Source organism: Poecilia reticulata, chromosome 14 (assembly GCF_904066995.2).
Source record: "Poecilia reticulata chromosome 14, P_reticulata-male-v2, whole genome shotgun sequence".
NCBI classification, from domain to species: domain Eukaryota; kingdom Metazoa; phylum Chordata; class Actinopteri; order Cyprinodontiformes; family Poeciliidae; genus Poecilia; species Poecilia reticulata.
Genome location: NC_088843.1, coordinates 3,376,673 through 3,397,186, shown reverse-complemented (window position 1 = coordinate 3,397,186; position 20,514 = coordinate 3,376,673). Strand labels below are relative to the sequence as shown.

Sequence of the window (20,514 nt, the reverse complement as noted above, 5' to 3'; positions counted from 1 at the left end):
TGTGGTTTTCCTGCTTCTCTCAGTCTGAAGTTATCCTGAACCCTGAACAGCAGCAAAAATATTTCTCCTTTTGTTTTTAGCAAAAAGAAAAACAGAAATATAAATAAATCTAAAATGGTGTTATGAATAGTTACTTTGCAGTGATACGGTTCTAATTGTAAGTTCATTTTCAAATTCAGCCCAGAGGCTTTTAAAAAACAATTAAGCACTGATGTAGAAACTTGACTCAGATACCAACTTTCAGTTCCACTTTGGATGTAAGCAATAGACACACTGGAGGTGCCATCGCTCTCTTAATTAATTTCTCATGTGCATTAAGGTGTCAATCGTTTGCCTTCCTTCAGTCAAGCAACCTCCAGACTTTGTGCATGGAACATTTTTGAGCTCATTCACTCACACCCGCACATGTGTGGGTGAATGAGCCCACACAGGTGTGTGTGTGCAGGCCCACACATGTGCAGAACAACGCAATAAACTGTGCACAACTTTATTGCGATGTTTCGCAATAAAGTTGTGAAACCGCAACTTTATTGCGATGTTTCACAATAAAGTTGAAAAATGTTTAAAATTTGCCATCATTGCAGCCATTGCTCTTGCATCCTGTGTGTTGGGTTTCATTCTGGGTGGCACAGACCTTCACCTTCTATTTTTTGTCACTCATGTTTTGCGCCCATAATCAGTTCTGCTATGTGCAACACCAGAGAGTACCCATACCCCCACCTTTCATGCCCCTTTTTTAGCTTAGACATGCTAACAAGCAGTAGAAAGTTTCTTCAAATTACATTTTAGCTTTTTGTTAGCACAGCTCACCCAAAGGCACCTGGACAAAGAGCTATAGAACTCATGTCGGAAACTGCCACTGTTTATTAGTTTTTAAAAATCTATTTAAGAAGCAGATGCCTTAGCATTTTCCTCTCTTTGTTTGAACATATCACAGGTTTTCTCACAGTAATGATAAAAACAGATTTGAAACAAATGTTATTTACGTCATCAGGCTCAATATTCTGCTTTCAGAACCAGAAAGGACACAGTGGGCATGTATCACAAGCTAGTATTGTAATTTCTGTCTGAGTTAATTTCCCTGGAGTTTCTGCATTAGTGCCACTGGCTTTCTTAATGGACATTAAGACTTCACTGCCGCTTCCAAATGAAATGCCACTGACATTCTGCCCTAGGAAGCTACAAGACACCGTGGAATGGAATTAAAGCAGTATGACCATATGCTCCATCAAGCTGTGGACCTCTGCTGGGAAAGTGACAACGTGTGACTCTAATGAGGCACAAAGAAGCAAGAAATGATCCGAAAACAATCAAACTGTGAAGTTTTGCTCTGAAGTTTTAAGGACCTGTCTCTGAGGAATTAGTATCTGTTTAATCAGACACTTATCTTTGGAAAATAAGATCACAAATGCAAGTACATGAGGAGATAAGTTGAACCTGCAGGGCTTTGCGAGCATCAGAAAAATCTGTTGAACCTTTGTCACATTAGAATGCAGAGCAGATACTTGGGTAGAAGGAAAAGGATATGGTTTCATAGGGTTTTCCAAAAAAAAAAAAAAAAAATCCAAAGTCTGCCATTAGCATCCATCCATTTTCTTGCACCCTTTTTCCCTCAGTGGGGTCGGGAGGGGTGCTGGTGCCCATCTCCAGCCAACGTTTCGGGCGAGAGGTGGGGTACACCCAGGACAGGTCGCCAGTCTGTCACAGGGCAGCACAGAGACACACAATCATGCACACACACACTCACACCTAGGGGCAATTTGGAGAGGCCAATTAACCTGACAGTCATGTTTTTGGACTGTGGGAGGAAACCGGAGTACCCGGAGAAAACCCATGCACGCACAGGGAGAACATGCAAACTCCATGCAGAAAGACCAGGGCCGGGAATCGAACCCAGAACCTTCTTGCTGCAAGGCAACAGCTCTACCAACTGTGCCACTGTGCAGCCTGCCATTAGCATTCATTTTCAAATTCAATTGGCTCAACCTGAAAAGTGACTTTAAATAAGAAGTCATTGATGAGATAGTTTCACAACAGCACCCACAAAGTCATGGTGAGGAAAATGTTCGTTAAAAACTGTCACACTGATAAAAACAGGGCATCATGTGAAATTAGTCTTTGATCCCAATGTGAGGGGGACAAGATCAAAAACGTAATTTATTCAAAAACTAAAACCAGCTTAGCAGCAGAAAACGGCTTTTGCTCACCCCAAGCTGTTTAACACGATGCCCTGAAATAATTTGCTCGAGGGGAGAGAAGTTTGTCAGCAGATTGTGAAACAGCATGGGACCTGCATGAAAAGGGTAAAACAAGAAGTTGATGATGGCTCCTTCAGACAAATCATTAAATATAATGTTAACAAAAATCACTGTAGTCCACATTAAAATTGTATCATTAAATGTTAATTTTGCAGACAAAGTTTGATGCAGAGACATTTTGACTTACTGTTGGCATTTCCCCAACATCGAAAAGCAAAGATAAGCAGAATCATGGTAGAAATATCTCAAGATACAGTATACCCGGCCAATAAAAAGGTACCACTGTACAGGGAATAGCTCTATATATTAATATGCCAGGGGCAGAGTGTATCAGAAATAATAATAAAAAGGCTGAACTGCCCCAGATTTTCCATCCAGCAGGTGATCAGATCAGCAGGTTTGGGTGTTAATTTGAAAGAACTCTTGGGTCCAGTTATGATCTTTGTTACTCCCCTTTACTACGTATTATTACACTTAATTTACTAAAGGTCAGTAACTAAAAAAATCAGCCTGCCACTGACTGCCACACTTAATTTGGGCTTTAAATGTTCATTTGACATCACATTTTATGTGATGTGGCATGGTGGGTTAAGTGGCAATTCATCATGGAAACTAAAACGCTTAATCAGCTTTCTTTTTTTTTCTTTGTTTTTTGATTGAACGATAGTTTTTTTAGTTTGAAAAGGCCTTTGTGAAACAAAAGATTTGATTTAAAAAACAACTCAAACTGAAGTATTTTTTTTACATTTATATTTATTTATTTTTTTACCCAGGCTTGAATAAAGGTGGACAAATGTAGAATAAATGCCTTCTTACTCTTTTTCCTCAATATTTATTTTCTAATTTTTGTGTACAAATTATTTTGAAAACATGGACTTTTTTTACACGATACTTAGTGAGACTCTTCCTAAGTTGTAGTGAGTACATAATCAAGTTTAGTCAATGGATAATTTATAAGAAAAATATCCTTAAACGTCTTTGCCACGACAACCACTTTTATTAAAGTTGATTTCATGACAGAATAGATTAAACTTGAAGTATAACAGGTTTTGTTTCTGTAAAAGAGACGAATGCACCTAAAGTGTTTTGTTTGAAAATGTGTATGTTGCATGAACTGTAACCTGGTCACTGTGAATTTGTTTTTCTCTGGTTCTTCCTAGTAACACCCAACCGTCTCCTCCTGTCCCCTTTACATTTCATTCAGAAAGTGCTTAAAACTATTCACAGATGTGATATGTTCCTTCCAGGCCATATCATTTATTCTCTCTTTTTTTCACCCCACTGTCTTCATTCCTGCTTTATTTTTCCTAAATCTGGAGAGTTTTTAAATTGGCCAGGTCAGTTACCCACTGAGTCAGAAGTCCCTCTTCTTCTTATCCTGCATCTCTTTGCTGTTATAAACCAGTGAACTCAGCATGCTTGGGGAAAAAGCCTGGTTGAAATTTTCCATGCAGGACAGTGAAACTCCTCTGTCTAAGGCACACTGGGGATTTAGGCTTGGGAGTTAGATATGCATGAGGAGAGCCATGTAATTATAAGGAGCCATGGTTGCTATGAGTTAGGTTTACAGAGACAGTTTAGAAGAAAAAGAAAAGAGCTCAAATATGCAATAAAATATTTGATTTATATTATATATTCATTTACAAGCTGGAAGCCCAGAAAGCCTTAAAGTAACACTGTTGCTAGAGATGCAATGGTCAATCAGACAGACTAGAACCAGACAAGTTTTACTGATTTCCATTTCAAATAGATGTTTTATTTTTCTTACTCAATAAATGTGTCAAATCTAATAATTTTCACAGTTTTTGATCTACAGTAGATCAACTCCAACCAGGATAATTTCTATTCATTGTAAGAAAACATTCAATTTGTCTCACATTTCCCAGTTTTAAACAATAACAGACTTCAAGTGACCTTCTCAGCGACTCACATTTTAAACTTAAACCCACTCTCACAGAGCCATGTTACATAACAAATTAAAGAGAATTTATTGAACCTTGTTTGTTATCTATATCTGCTCACCGTGGACGCAGATCCAAACGGCAGGAGAACTGCAACAAGCAATCCCAGAGAGAAAACAGATGCTGCTGTAATTAAGCAGGGCAACTTCAAATCCAGCGGAACTTCTGTGAGCCATTCACATTGTGTCTGTGGCATTTCCAGCCAATCAGGACGTGCGAAAATACAGGGCCATTAAAGCATTGATGCATTGCAGCAGCCAGCCGCTGAGCTGGGCCTGTGAAGAGTCTCTCCAGCTGCAGCTTCTGTCATTATAGCAATGCTCCACACCTCATCGCACCATGGAACACTTATTCCAACACAACAGGGGAAGAGCATCGGCATTGTGTCAGCTGTGAGCACCAACTGGGAGAGAACAGAAAGTCAAGAGTCACAGAGGAGGAGAAAATGGACTGATAGATGGCAGCGAGGGGAGGCTGTCCTACAGGACTGTGGGAAACTTGTTTTTTTGTGTTTTGCTCACTTTGTTTTCCTTTTCATTTCTTCCTGGCTCGGTCTCTTTCTGTCAGAGCGCTGTAGTCCTGCAGAGTCTCCAGGGGTTGGGATTATAGGAGTCTACGCTACGCAGCTACGCTAAGCCTGCATAGGAGAAGGTCAAGGGGAGGCGAGACAAACAAGAAAGTCTGTAATTTCTCCATGTCTGACCCACTTTTTCTGTTCTTTTGTCTCAGCTGTTGTCTCTTTATTGCAACCCGGGTCCCACGTCTCTCTGTGGTGTCTCACAAAAAAATAAGTAGAAAACATTGTTCCAATCAGGTGACATTCGTCATTCTAAACTCTTGGGTACTCTTTATAACATTAAGGTTCAAGTAAACTCGATTTGGAAAGTAAATATTGAATTCACTTTTCTTTTAATCCTCAATATTTCTTTGCTTCCTTTGCTATTTCTTTACAGATCATTTGTCTTTTCACCTTCTTCTCTTACCCATTATTGCTGCAGCACAGTTATTATAATAAAATGCTGACATTTTATGTTTCTGTAAACTAATGACAAACGTATAATAACAGATTTGACTGTGTGGAGTATGAAAGGCTGTTTTTCAACCCTTACATTTCTAAGCCTAAGAGTCTAATGGGAAACTTGAAAGGATCTCAAGCCGTTTTATAAAGTAAAATTTAACAGTCTGACATTAACAACCAGGCTGCGACCAACTGCTTCACCATGCAGTCTTACTACACTATAAGTCATCACACAGGTGTAACACCGATGGTGCTGGCAGAGCCAGCCCAAGTCATAAACCAAACTAAATCACTGCTTAGGGCCCTTAATGTCAACACAGACTACAACAGATTCAGATTTGATTTATAACAAATATGACTACCTATTCTGAAGATTTCTAAATATGCAATTAAAAAAAACTTTAATTGAAAATCTAGTTGAGCTATGTAATTTAATTCTGCTATGTTACTCATTTCTGCTGCTTGACTTACATCTTGTCCAACTTATATGCAATCTCTTTATAAGCAAATGCAAATAAACGTTGCTCCTCCTTCCAATCTCTGCTGAGTTTGGATTGAAAAGCTTCACACCAAACATGACTGCCACACCAAATGAGCGAGTTAGAGAAATGAGCATATTTCCACATTTTATTTACGGCTATTAATTTCATGAAGGACATAATATTGCTTATCTTGAAGCCATGAAAGACTGTGGAACATGGTCAGTTTAATTGCTGACTTTGGCGTGTTGGTGCCAGGAGGGGGATGAGCTTAACTGGAAGAGGGCCCCCAAATTAAATTCTGCTTTGGGCCTGACGTGATCTTGAGCCAGCTCAGTGCATTAGACAAAGCTCCAGAGCAGTCAAACCACATAATAACAGCTGTCTTTGCTAAAGATCAAACCGTGTTTTCCTCCCATCTTCATTCTTTCCCAGTCCAACCATTGCAGATTTGAGGCATATAGGCTGATGCTCTCTCTCTGATGCTCTCTCTTGCTGAGGCTGTTTCAGCAGCTGTTCCCATCAAGACTCTCCATTGCGCTGTGAAGGCCTGCCTTGGCCTCGACTAATCGCTTTCCACACGCTTGCAGAATGGAGCTCTTGCACCTAATGTCATCACTGACAGGTCTAGGAAAATCTCACAGGGATGAACACCATGCAGCTTAAGTTGCTGATGAGTGAGGTTTGTCGGCTGTGTGCGAGTATAACCGCATGTCTGCAGCTGGTGGAGTCCAGGTGTGTTTTGCTGATGGCTCAACGGGTGTGCGAATGCCTCAAGTAGCGCAGCACGGGTCATGCATTAAAGCAAGCACTCGCCCATAACCGCTTCCACCTGCCAAAGCGCATTTGCCCCACGACGAGTTACTCATCTGTGTGTAACAAGCTAATGGTGCAGAGTGGCACACAGTGGCGTACATAAAAGCCCCCTTTGTGATGACACTCATTTCACCTGATGGCATTTTGTTGTGTTAAAGCAAAAGCTGGGGAAAAATACATCCTAAGCCAGAAAAATAGATTTTTCTATCTACATACCAAATTTTAAGAATGTTTCCATGATGCCATGTCCACTATTTCATGTTTATCTTTAAATGATCCTGTTGAGAGCTTCGCTGTTAGACCCTCAAGTGGATTCAATAAAGTGCTGTCAGCAGAGATGATTAATTATCATTCACTGCAGACATGCAGCAAATTGGTAAATACATTTAGCCTTTTACGCCCCCAGACATGATCCAGAATTTGAGTAGTCAAAAGCAAAAACAAAACAAACAAAAATACATAGAAAGAAAGAAAGAGGCTGATATCTGCAGTCAGTGGAGTGAATCTGGGTATTGAATAACAAGTTGAAACTGACCTAAGAGGCTGAGGCTTTTGGCATGAAAAAATTGGATCTTTCAAGTGGGCAATTTCAGAGTTCTTTCGGTGAACCTGGAAATTAAATGTCAGCTACTGAACACAAACAACCAGGATAAAAAATACGAGATACAGAGTCATATAAAGGTGTTTGCACCTGTTGAATCTGTCCGAATGTCCACAAACTTTTAGGTCTTTTGTTGAGATTTTATAAACATAATTGTGAAATGGAAGGCAGATGATAAGCAGTTTTAAACATTTTTTACAAATAAAACTCCAAAAATGTATTTTTACTACAGCTTGATTAGCTTTGAGCAGCAGTAGACTGAACACTAAATTCAAGGACACAGATTTCATTTGATGGGTTTTGCAGACAAAATTAGAAAAAACACCCCATTTTCACAGCGTAAAGAGAGCGTACTCTGCATTTATCTTCCTCACAGATCTGTCATTAAGTAAGTAATCTCATCAAAGTGTTGTGGATGCTTTTAGAGAGTAATTCAAAAATATCTCCTATATTTCAAATTAATCATCATTGGCGAGAAATGATAAGCTGCATAGTTTTTAAGTAATTAGTCCAGAGTGCCTCAGGAAGAGATTTGATTTAAGATTTGATCTGATATAATTTAAAAAGTTTTTATAATAACGTTTAGAGAAGAAAAGTTTGTTTTTAATATCCATGCTGTAGAAATGACAAAATGTGTCTTTGTGCTGCATAATTATTATAAGGGCAGAACTACATCATAAACTGCCGATGAGCATATTGACTGAGATCAGCGTCCATGTTTTTACTTGGGCAGCTTCCTCCTATTCATTCAACAATAATTTCAGCATCAAAACATAAAATGTTATTGCTTTGATGAACTAGCATCTCCACTATTTAGTCAGCAAAAGACAAATGAGTTTGTGTTTCATGCTAAATAATGTATTGTTTATCTTCCGATCACATTGTCCTCAAACAAAACTATTTCAAACACAGAGGTCCTGCTTCTCTCTAAGAGCCGTTTCATCCGTTCTAGAAATACAAATGCAAATTTGGAGCTTTTATTGTTGTATTCAAACCATTTGCTTTTAGCAGTGGACTGACATTGCAACAAACAAGCTAAACACATTTCAAACACAAAAACTGCAAAATTTTGAATGAATTGTGGTTTATCTGTCTACTTAATGGGATCCGAATTATTCATACTAGTTAAACAATAACATTCGGATGTTTGTCCCTTGCTAAGCTGGAAAGTAGTCAAACATTTTTCATAGTCATCAACACTGCGCTGTATGAGTATTTGTCCAATGATTTCAGAACTGGGGAAGCTCACTTAAATTGGTTTCTTGCAGCGAAGTGGGCGTGTGTAATTCCAGTGGTGTTGAAGTGTTATTATGATCACTGTGACCAATTTCTTTTCATCTGGTGTTCTGAGTAAGATGAGGGAAACCTGGACACAATTGTGTGTTCCAGTGAGACCTACATCAAAACTAGTCTAGTCAGAACTAGAACGGATATTGGAGGCTGACATTAGGCTTCGGGAATGACTCTGACCTCAGCCCTAATGAAAATGTATGGACGTGGCTTAAAAGCCGAGTCAGTGCCAGGAAGCCATCTAATTAAAATGAACTCCTCTATTTCTATTTCTGATCAGAAGAGTGGTCCGGTCAGAATTACCCAGGAAGCTGGTTGATAGCTGAGGTTCATGTCCAAAATACTGAGGCACATTTCACCAATTAGTCAAATCAAAATTGTGTATCATGCAATGAGTCCACAATACAGTTAAAAAATATAACTAAAAGCCCAGAATTAAATGAAAATGTACATTATACATGTATGTAAACTTCTGACTTAATTGTCTAATCTTAATTGCTAGAAGCTACTCAGCTGTCAAGTGGGTATCAGTACTAATCAGTTACAGTTTAAAATAACAGTAGATGGCATTCAACTATCACTTCCAGTGTTAAGGCATCATATTTAACAATATAAGCACATCTACTGTATGTGAACATGGATCATACAAACCATGTTTTTATTACAGATATAATAAATTATAATATAAACGACTCCTCTGTCCTGACAAGAGTCCAGCTGTGAGGGTTTGCAGCCATTCAGCAGCATCAGCATGTCTGAGGTGAAATTAGGAAGATCTAGATCGGAGCTGATGCTGCAATTTATCCCGTAGCTGATCGATAAGGTTAAGGGCAGAACTGTGCCGGGTAGTCAGATTCTTCTACTCTGAGCTGAGAAATGTGCTTCATTGTGTAGAAGTCAAATGGAAGACCCCTCAACAATTGTATTTTAATTTTAAAAGCACACAGTTGAGTAAAGCCTGGTCAAAATGTAAAAATCAGACCCGATGTCACACAAATCTGAAATGAAGTTGATGCTTGATGCAAAATTGGTGGCGGTGGGCAGACAGACAGAGATATGAATAAGAAGTGAGACAGGAGGCGTGACGGTGCAGTCAGGCATGTAAAGGCAACTGGTGCCGCCACTGTGCTCCCTGCCCCTGCAGCGCAGCAAAATGAAGAGTGGGGAGAGGGGAAGGTGGGAACCAAGACGGGAGAGAAAAGACAGCTGTGATTGACTGGAGCAAAATGACAATACATGAAAGGAGAAGACAAGGGGAAAAGAGAAGGAAGAGGACAAAAACGGAGGATGGGGTGGGGTAGAGAAGAGAAGAGCTAGTCAAATAAACAAGAGTCTGTCAGATGATGCATTTAATTCACCGTGTGACTACAGCATTAAACAAGCTCCCTGCATGCTTCTCAGGGAGCATGTATGCTTTCACATAACTACTTGGTTGCTTTTGTGTGTCCTGCATTATTGATGAGTGTGCCTCTTATTGTGTGTACAGTTTGCATTGAAGTAAAGACCCTCACCTCCAAGTGAGTTGCTCCTAATGAGCAACTGTTGGCAAAATCCAGAAGCTGTTACTTTTGTCAGTAAGCAAGAAGATGCAGCAGCAGCCCACAGATATGCTGCCAGGTATTGCATTAACAAGCTGTGTTTGCTTCTCCTGTTAGCAGCTCTCACCACTACTTGATTTACCTTGTTAGAGCTACTTTTGGGAGTTATGAGAGCCAGGAGTCATTGTCACTGTCTTTCAATGCAGAGCTCAGTTACCCTGAATCCACCCCACTAGATTATTCTGCTGTGCTTCCTTAGCAACTGGTAGCTGTGTGGACATGTGATCATATCAAAACTGTGACTTGGAAGTATGGAAGTCAGCATTCTCTTTACTAGATTAATAAATACATAAATAAATACACATTACAATCAATTAACTGAAAGAAAATCGAATCAAAAGTAGGCAGACATTAAACCTACGGCTAGGAAAATGAAAAATGAGCTAATTGTATTTTTATGAGGTACTTTGCAACATGTTTTAAAATGTTTAATAAACTACCACATTTTCTTAGTTTTGCCACATGCAAGAAAATTGCCTTCTCGCTTGTTTTTATTGTCAGCCGCCTGAAGGGTTTGTATGTTTTTTCTCTTCTTTTTTTTTAATATTGTAAGTCTAAAGTTTTTACAAAGCATCATCCATCCAATCATTGTCCATACTTTCTGAATACTTGCAGGGTTGTGAGAGAAGGCTGGTATACACCTAACACCTAAGGGCACCTAAAGGCAATTTACCCTGCCAGAATAATGCATGTCTTTTTTTACTGTGGGAGAAAGCCTGAGTACCCACAGAGAACCTATGGATGCATGAGGAGAATTTACAAACCAGTGGTAACTACTAAATAAACTTACTGCCTAATGTGTTTGGCACACCAATTAAATTGCTTATTAACTTATAGACATGTATTATAGAAACTGCTAATCTTTTGGGATTTTCAACATCAACCGTCTTTCAGGATTTCATAGAATGTTTCCAAAAAGAGAGAACACCCACAGAGCAGCAGCTGTGTGGATGAAAATGCCTTGTTGTTATTAGAGATCAGAGGAAAATGGGTAGATTAGTTTGAGTTTAGGAGGAAGCTGGAGTACCCAGTGAGAACCTACGCATGCACTGGAAGAACATTAAAAGTACATGCAGAGAGACACCAGGCTGGCATTTATAACCAGGAGGCTCATGCTGCAAGACAACAGTACTAGTAACTGCTCCACCGTGCAGCCATGACATCACATGTCAAACCTTTAACAGATGGGTTATAGCAGTAGAAGATGGTGCAGCTCTGTTAACTAAAAACTGCAAATTGAGTATATTATGTATTCTTAGGCTCACCAAAACTTGCTAAATATATACTGGATAAGCATTGGAGGGTCAATTCAGCTTTGAAATCTAGATGATAGGGTCCAAATTTGGAGTGACTATTATAAAAGCATAAATTAATACTGTCTTGCATCACCTGTTTGGGCAGGTGATGGTGAAGGGGCAATGGTGTGAGGGACATTTTGATTGAACACTTCGAGTCTGTCAATATGATTTGAGCATTGCGTAAACATCACATCACTGTCTTCATTATGTCAGTTTTGAAGACAAGAAAGTGGTCCAACCCATTAGTAACCAGTTAAATGGCCTTTACTTGTTTAGCACTTTATCAAGTCCAAACGACCACAAAGCACTTTACACTACATTCAGGCATTCACCCATTTTTAAAATGAAGCTTAGCAATGGCAGCTGAGGAAGTAAACAAAGCCATTCAGTATGTGTTGGCCACACTTCCAAGTATTGAGCAATTAAATTTGGAGGACAAGGAGACATTTTACTGCTGGCAAAGATGGCGCTACTCCCCCTGGAGTCGTTTACAGTCCACGCAATTTCCGGTTCATTAAGCTGCCGCATTACATATGTTGCAACCAAACATTAGTGATTGGGTAAAACTTAAAACTTCAACAGAGTCTGCCATTTCAGGAAGCAATTGTTTCTCATTAGTTGAGTGTCTAGATCCTCTTCATGAAGCAAAACTTGGAACAAGGGGTTGGTTTTTACCAGGCTAAAGTCAAACCCCCAAAATACTTTAAAATATTTTGATATTTTCAGTGTAAGCCATTAGAAAACCACAACTAAAATAGCTTCTGTGCACTTTTAATATCGATCTTGAAAAACTCCAGGATTTATGTGTCCCACTTCCAACAAATTCTCACTCTGTGTATTGATGATGGCAGCTTAGCAAGCTGTCTGATACTGTTTAACTGAAACTGCCAGTGACCTCCTGTGACTCGAAAAAGGAAACATTTTCTTCCCTGAGTACACACTCAAATCAGGAGAAAACTGTTTACTCTGACTCTTTCCCAAAGGAAGCAAATGGACTGAGACAGAAAAAGCAAAATTGTCTCCCTCAATATAATTGAGACACTCAGATCCTCAGTTCAGTTAAGTCTGAGGTTCATAAATTTTCTTTGAATTATTTAACCATTGCAGGAACTAATTTATTACCAGATTGTAACCAACATTTACATATTAGTGGGTGAGATAAGATCATCAAGGGAGGTTTCTCCCACAGGAAGGAGGGACTTTAAGCTCAGGAGAATCACTGATATACCACCTAACAGTAGAAATACACGGCACAACAGAAAGGCTTCTCAGCACTCGCTTAGTGTAGGACTGTTGTTCCAACTTGTCCTTGATACAGAATGCATGGATCAATTTTATAGAGGAAAACGACCGAAATCTGTTACAAGAAGATGTGGGGTAACAATATGCTTGAGGAGATGTGTTACTTGCTATTCCTAATGCTATCATGTAAACATGAAGAAAAGCTTTTTTTCTTCAATTCAGAACAAATTCAAGGATTAATACTGTCTGCAATAAATTCTACATAACAATACATGTGAAAAATATACTTATTATATTTGTGTGTGGACAAATTCACCACACACTGAGGACTGAGATGTGAAAGATTGCATTTGTCACATTAAGAAAATAAACTTTAACATATTTTATTTGAATTTTATGCCACCAACCAACACAAAATTGTGCATAATTAAGAAATAGAATGAAAATGACACATGGCATGTAATGTTAACTCTGTTTAAATACAATGCTCCTGTGAAGGCCTCAAAGATTTATTTGAGAATATGAGTTCACAAATGGCACCATGAAAGCTGCACTTGTGTGTGTGTATGTGTTCAGTGCAGGGTGTTTTTTAAGTGATTTGGAAAAAAAATGAATATTTTCAGCATTTAATTATCTTCAGGATAAAATAATCACCCACTTGCCCATTTTATGACACCAATTCTTTTTGATGTCGTTTTCAGCACCGCAGCATTATTTTATTTATTTTTTTCTCTTTCTCTTTTGTATCCTCTCAAGCCTGCTCAGTGCTAAAAGTTCTTTGTATTAAAGAGAAAACTTTCTTTGTTTTTGGTAATTGTGCAAAGAATCCAGACACAGGTTTGAGACAAATCATGCACTGTTATGTGAAAGAATATGGATAATTTTGTGGCTTCATAAAATCTTACAACAGCCACTATAAAACACATGATGAGCTTTTTCCTACACCCTCCCCCTCAGGAATCCTAAATAGCAGCTAGCGAGCCACACAGATGGAGAATTGGAAGGATAGCAATAGCAAAGCCAGAAGGAAGTGCAAGAAGTTGAAAGAAAGTGCTGGCTGGATGAAAGAGAGAGGAGGTGGAGAAGCAAATTGCACCGTGATGAGAAATGGCAGACCCCCTGACAGATCGTTGCTCTGACAGCTTCCACAGCGCTGAGGGGAAATGATTAAAATCTGGTTAAATCTTCTGAAATATAAACTCTTGCAGGAGATCCAGCCAAATGCTGCAACATGCTGTAATAGGTTTGAGCACAGTGAGATTAAAACACAAATTAGCTTGTCAGTTAAGTGTTTGTTGCTTCCACTGAGTGATAACATCGCCTTGACTTAACCCCAATTATGAGAGGTGATCTCTAATTGGTTTTGTTCCACACGGTTCAGAAAAAGCCTTCAGACTCCAACCAAGCGTGGAAATATTTTGTGCATCCCTGCAGCCTAGAAGACGTACCCTGAGGTTCCAGAGAGATAAACGTGAGACATTCATTTACCCAAGTCTCTCATAAAATCAGCAAGCTCTTGATTAAAAATGTGTTGCATTGTGTCAAAGGAAATTAGACCAAATCTATGAGTTTTAGCACTTTGATACAAAAAAATTGCTTTTTACCAGATTTTTTAGATGTTTTTATATAGTCGCCAGGCAAATCAGGTGCGCCTCCTAGTGGTCATTTGTTGAGCTGGCCAAAGGATGCATGAAGTCCATAATTCCAATTGAGTCCCACCAGCAAACATTAAATGTGTTTTATTACAGTAAGCAAATACTGCTACTGGATGAACTGTGGTACAGTTTGGGTCTTGGTTCATACCCTTCTCAGGACCTTCCTGTGTGGGTTTTCATGGTCTTCCTGTCGAGTCATGGTTCCTCTTTGAGTTCTTTGGCATCCTCCCTCAGCACAAAGACGTGCATGTTGGTTAACTGGTAAGTTCAAATGTTACTTCGCCATGACTGTGTGTGTGTATCAGCACCAAACTGTAGTGAAACTGTAAGGATTAACTGGGTATAGAAAACAAACTGATGTTTATTTTTCTGACTCTTTTGGTTATAGCAGTCGTGTCATAAAGGCAGTATGGTAAGTATGGAGGGAAGAGGCATCCAATTTAATTGGTTTAAGAAATGAGCACACATAGAACTTTGTCATTTAGGGAGTGAATAATTCCCAATCACGGTGTACAGGAAGTGGGATCCCAGTACATGGAGAAGAAATGATTGATCAGATACATTTAACATAACTGTCAAACTGTGCATGTTTCCTGAATGATGAATCCATTATTCATTTTAAACCATAAAAAAAGTTTCATAAAATGCTATAAAGGTACACTATAAACTATAAAATAACTATTTGTGTATTTGCCATTCATTAAAAAGTGAATTTCACAAGTTTCTGTGTGACCGGTTGATTAAGAAGGAGTTTAGTTAAGACTTGAGCGGTCTGGTTCTGGACTTAACTGGGAGTACCAACCCCACAACCAAAGTCCCAGGATACCATCCAACCGTGCACCGCCACTGCCCTCTGCAGAACACGATAACAAAGACATTCACACTTACGGTAGAAGACGTATTCAGTGTAGCTGGACCAAATCTTGTCCTCTGTGTGCTGGTTGACAAACGAGGCTGTGACTGAGGAGTTGCAGGCCACCATCTGGAAGCCGCACTCCGACAACATATCAAACGCTCTCTCCAGATGCTTGAACTTGAGATAAAACCGGGAGGTGTATCGCTCCGGGGTCCTGTCCGGATCCCGGCTCTCGTTCAGAGTCTCCCCGAACACCTCTTTAGCCAGAGCCACCCTGCCGCAGATCAGTATCCGAGGTACTCTCCTGAACTTGGCGTCGCTCTGGCTCTCCCGGCCCATGGTGCACGACCCCCGGTATCCCACCGTGATGAAACCGCTCTTCCTGTCCGCGGGGACCAGAGAGGGCGGTGGGCACTGTCGGTGGTCGCTACCCTGAGAGCCATCTTCGTGGTCGCTGTGAAAGAAGTCGTCCGGACTGTGCTTGATGTCCTCTGGGGTCAAAAGCTTCACCAGGTCGGGCAGCTGGAAGTACTCTGCCTCTTTCCGGAGCCTCCCTTTCTCGGGGAAGTGGTCCGGGAGGACGACTTGCTTGTCCCGGAGGTAGTCCAGAACATATCGGAATAAAAACCCGTCCCTGTCGATGAAGTACCGGCCCTTGGGGTCTCTCGCCAAATCGTTAGATGCGTCTTTTTTGGAGGAGAACAGCTTACCGAGCAACGAATTCGGGGTCCCCACCAAAGTTGAGTGGCGGGTGTAATAAACCTGCCCCCCTACGTTTAACTCAACAACATCTGGGAAACTGTTCTGAACTGAAGCCTGCAGGTCTTTGGGAATAGTTCTGCAGTTTCCACTCAGCGCCATTCTTTTCCTCTCCCTGCAGGAGCTCTCAAAATAAGGAAAAATAGAAATAAAGGCTGTCAAAAGGTGCGTCCTCCTGTATTTGGTGACAGAGTCTCCAACTTCATCTCAAAACCATCCCCTTTTACGTTTTCCCTCCATCGACGTTAATTCAGTGACATTAAAACCCACTAGTGTAGGTTTATTCATCCGTTGCTGGGCATGCAGCGCGCCTCGTGGGTGACTTTGGTGGAGGAAGAAAAGAATCAGTGCTGCGCGAGAGTGGAAAACTGAATTAGAGGCTCACATTAGTGGCTGTAGGACTCTACTGCCTCTGGGGAAAACAGCATTATATGTAGGCTGAAAGAAACCTTCATGCATTGAGTGAAGAAAACTTGCCTTGCATGCGTATTTTTTCTTCCTGGTAGTATTTTCCAACAAAGAAAAAAATAAGAGCTTTCCATACGAAGAAAGTGGATCAACTTATTTTTAGGATATAGTCCAAACAGGGGGAAGAGAAAACGCCTTGGAGTGATGAGAAACTTCACTGCTGATTCTGTGTTCTGTCTTTACAGTCATAAAAATAAAATATTCTTTGCTCTTCTTAAATTGTATAAAAATCGAAATCCATGTGTTTTTTTTTTTTTTTTCTTTCAGAGCAGAAAAGTCCGCGCCGCCTCTGCTGCTGCTGCTACAGGGAGCTGTCCGTGGTGCTGCTCTCCTCCTCAGCCTCCTCTGCGCGCACCACCTCCCTTTCCCGACAGAGTTGGGTGGTGTCTTCTTTTCTCTCCTCTGCTGTGCTGTCCCCCCTCCTCTTCCTCTGGTTCACACACTCATGCTAACACACATGCACGTTCTGTAAAAAAACAAAAAAAAAAAAACAATTTTGCATTTTCTCCGATATTTGTCACACTTGTATTCCTATATGTATAATGCATGAAGGCCGTGCCGTTGCAATAAAATGAGCAAACTTGTTTATGTGTCAAATGTAAAGTTTTCGGGATTTCACAGCCAGTACTGCATCCATCTTTGTGCCATTATTTCCACATAAATATGGTCTGCAGCTTGATTCGATTTGCTATACGCTTCTTTCAATAAATCAAATATGGATTTTCCAATTTAAATATTACCAGATTTGCCTTTTCCGGAAATGTATTTGGATATTTACTTTCCTAGAGATAAAATATTTACAGCCCAGATGAGCGATTCTCAGTGTAACTGAGTGGGAACAACGTGTGGGGTTTCTCTCCTCGGTTCAAAATACGCCCAACAGCGCCCTCTTCTGTTTACTCCTTCCCAGACTGTGGAGGGACCCCACACCGTTACAGCTGTTAAGTTAACGTGAAAGATAAACCTCATCAAAATTTTAAACAATACTTTGATTGATAATTTTGCTTGATTAAACTGTTGTCATATGTAATTGGACTAATTTCAGTTTTGTATGTATTTGTGAATATGTTTTTGGTGACCTTCAATGTTTACTATGTGTGAATCTAATGCTTTGCTCTATTTTAGTGCTCTTGTAATTGAGATTCTAGGTTCCTTTTCTGGTTGGATAAAATTCAAATAAACTAAACACTTAAATTGTTCAGACATTCAAACTATTAATTTTCAAAAAACTTTCTACACAAGTGTTTTTTCTGTATCTGCACATACAACCCTCACACCAAAAGACATATAAACAAACAAGGCATTGAAGTGAAAACAAAACACTTTATTGCAGAAATTACAGATACTATTCAAAGCAAGATGTAAGTATAAGTACTGTAGAGATAAAAAAAAAATCCAAATATCTTTTGAATGTATTTATTAATGTGTAGAAAAAATTAAAAACAACCCTTGAATCATTTCACATTTTCTCAGGTAACAACCACAAACTTCAAAATATTTTAAAGATATCTTGTGAGACAGTTGATGGATCAAAGACCAGTGGTGCATAATTATGAATTGGAATGAAAAGTATACATAGTTTTCAAAATGGCTTTTAACTGATTGTTCTGAACAATATTAACTCGTCATTTAATGAAAACAAGCTCATGTAGATTCAACAAAAATAGATTAAATACTATGGTAATAAATGCTGAATTTAAATGATGTGCAATAAAATAATCAGATTAGATTTTATTGGACTCCAAGATAAGTCCTATTAATATTCTTGCATATTGCAACTTTAATGTTGCTATCTGCAACATTAAAGTGATTTATTTTTCTGCATTGTTAAAGTAGCATTAACATAAGTTCAATCTGTAATCATTTGTTCAGGAAGTACAATTATATACCTAGAAAAAGAAAATGTCAGCTTACATCCATCAAGACAGCATGGTAAATTAATTATATTTTAAATCTATTTTTAGCATAGCTGTCAAGTAACTAAAACCCAGAAGAATGTATACTCATTCATCATTAAATATCATATAATTTACTATTTATCTCCCCAAATCAATTAATAAGATGGGGAAAAAATGGAAAAGAGAGAAGACAATACAACCAGTGATGAAGATCTAACACATTAAAATAAAAATGACACAGAGGCAGAGAGAAGCTGGAGAGGTGCGCTAAGCTGGGACCTGAGCAGTCAACCAGAATTAGGCCACGTTAGCAGCTTCATCTTAAATACATATGCACATTACAGGCTCCCTGCTGCGCTACTATTTAAAGAGCAGATGATTGACCATCTGTTAGGAGTTAAACCTGTTTCCTCTTCTCTCTTCCAAAATATCTGATCATTTAAAACGACAACCACAAAGACAACAGAGCTTTACCGTTTGATGCATGATAACTTATACAAACATACAGTGAAATAATAAAAATACTGCCTTGCAAAAGAATTTCTACCCCTTTAACTTTTTTCTCATTTTTCAATAACAAAAAATTCTTTGTATGCGTTGGACCAACACAAAGCAGCACATCATTGAGAAATGAAAGGAAATTATATATTGTTTATCTTTTTTATAATAATATAGTATTGGATATTTGAAGCTAGCCTCCTTGAGTGATTACTTTGTGCACCCACTTAACTCAAATGAAGTCAGATTAGACAGGCAGCAGGAGTGAACATCAGTTTCCAGATCTGACTTCAGATTCTCAACTGGATTTATGTCAGGACTTTTTCTGAGCCAGATTCTGTATAAAGACATTTTCAGAACCACATATGGGTTTTCTTCTACTTAACAGTTACATTCTACTTTGAGTTGGTCTATCTCATGAAGTCCCAAACAAATAATGGACGTTTGTGATTGTGATGTGAAGAAATGTGAAAAAGTACAAAGCACATGAAAATCTTATTCAATGCACTGTATCTCCAAACGTCTTGGTAAAACCTCATTCACAGGTTTTCACACCCACTACAGTTTCCCTCTGACATTTTTTTTTACATCTCAAAATTCGTTTAATCAGTTTTGCATTCGCTCCTACAAAATGTATGATAAAATATTCAGTCCCCAAGCACAGCAGTGACATTCATAATTTATTATTTTTCCATGAGGGCCACCATCATAGAGATATTTTTAATTTTTCACATGAAAAAGAAATCGACTTATTGCTCTTACAACTAATTCATGGGTGCTTCTCTTCCTTGACACAGATCTGCTTGCGAGCACAGTCACTTTCTTCCTGCGCGTTGCACGAAAAAATCTATTAAAGGGAAGTTTCAGTCCAGTCACAGATGGTTGAAATAAACAGCATACTTCTCCCACTTCCATCTCTCATTACCGCTGCTCACTGAATGATGCCAGGCGATGAGAAATCTACAAGTACAGCAAGCGGACATTCAATGCATAAATCCCCTTCTATGGGAGAGGGCGGGAATTTACTAAAGTGACTCCCTGTGCTCTCAGAAAGGGATGATTATTTATTTATTCATTCATTTCTCAGGTCCAGATAATGAACATTTGCATTGCCTGAGAATGGAAATGATGTTAGTTGTAAACAGTCTATGAGTTAAAAGCTTGATGGTAGATAAGTTGTTTGTCCATACCGCTCCTGGAAGTCTTGCTCTCATTCAGGAAAAGCTGGACGTGCGAAACAAACGAAAGCAGCTCTCCTTTTTAACCTAAGAGGCACCTCATTAACCATTAGAAAGACATTATGCAAATGTTTTAGGTTGTGTAATTGGGGAACACTAAGAACACCATTATTAAAGAAACATGGAGCAGTACATGTTGATTATAGAAAGAACTATTTATAGTTGGAGTTGTTCAATTCTGCAAACTTTTACAAACATAAAAAGCTGCTATATGCATAATACAAAAGTTTTGGAACAGCCTTGCTAAAGTTCAAATATGAGGTTTTTTTTTTATAGCAATGCAACTATTGCTATAAAAAACATTATTCTTTCTCTCTTCAGCCATCTGAATGTGAAATAAGGCCAGATAAACTTGGTCCATTGTCATCTCAGGTGTTTTGCTCTCGTCAAAGATGTCTGGGTGAGTAGCTGTTTTCTTGTTGCTCTTTCTTGACTTAATGCTACTTCCCAGCCTGTTAACCTTTGCCAAATGTCTTCCCCCATTCAAAAGACCCACCTTCCAGTCAATTCACTGTCAAATAAAGATCACTAGAGCCAAAAATCCTTAAAAAAGAAAAAGATTGAAAAAAGCATTATTTTAT

At 39.0% G+C, this 20,514-nt stretch overlaps 1 protein-coding gene and 1 long non-coding RNA gene across 3 annotated transcripts in view; one reads left to right on the top strand and one right to left on the bottom strand.

Annotated features, from left to right (window-relative positions):
- Nucleotides 1-16,575, bottom strand: part of kctd16b (potassium channel tetramerization domain containing 16b) — a 100,587-nt gene extending 84,012 nt beyond the window's left edge. For both annotated transcript variants that reach the window (XM_008426943.3, XM_081615266.1), the window contains exon 1: nucleotides 15,105-16,575. In XM_008426943.3, the coding sequence (XP_008425165.1) occupies nucleotides 15,105-15,933 (829 nt within the window). In that variant the 5' untranslated portion in view covers nucleotides 15,934-16,575. The remainder of the gene's footprint in view (nucleotides 1-15,104) is intronic.
- On the top strand, nucleotides 15,907-16,884 carry LOC145554792 (uncharacterized). The gene is made up of 2 exons (XR_014090795.1): nucleotides 15,907-15,996; nucleotides 16,567-16,884. It is a non-coding gene; the product is annotated as an uncharacterized LOC145554792 (long non-coding RNA).
- Nucleotides 16,885-20,514: the final 3,630 nt, after the last annotated feature.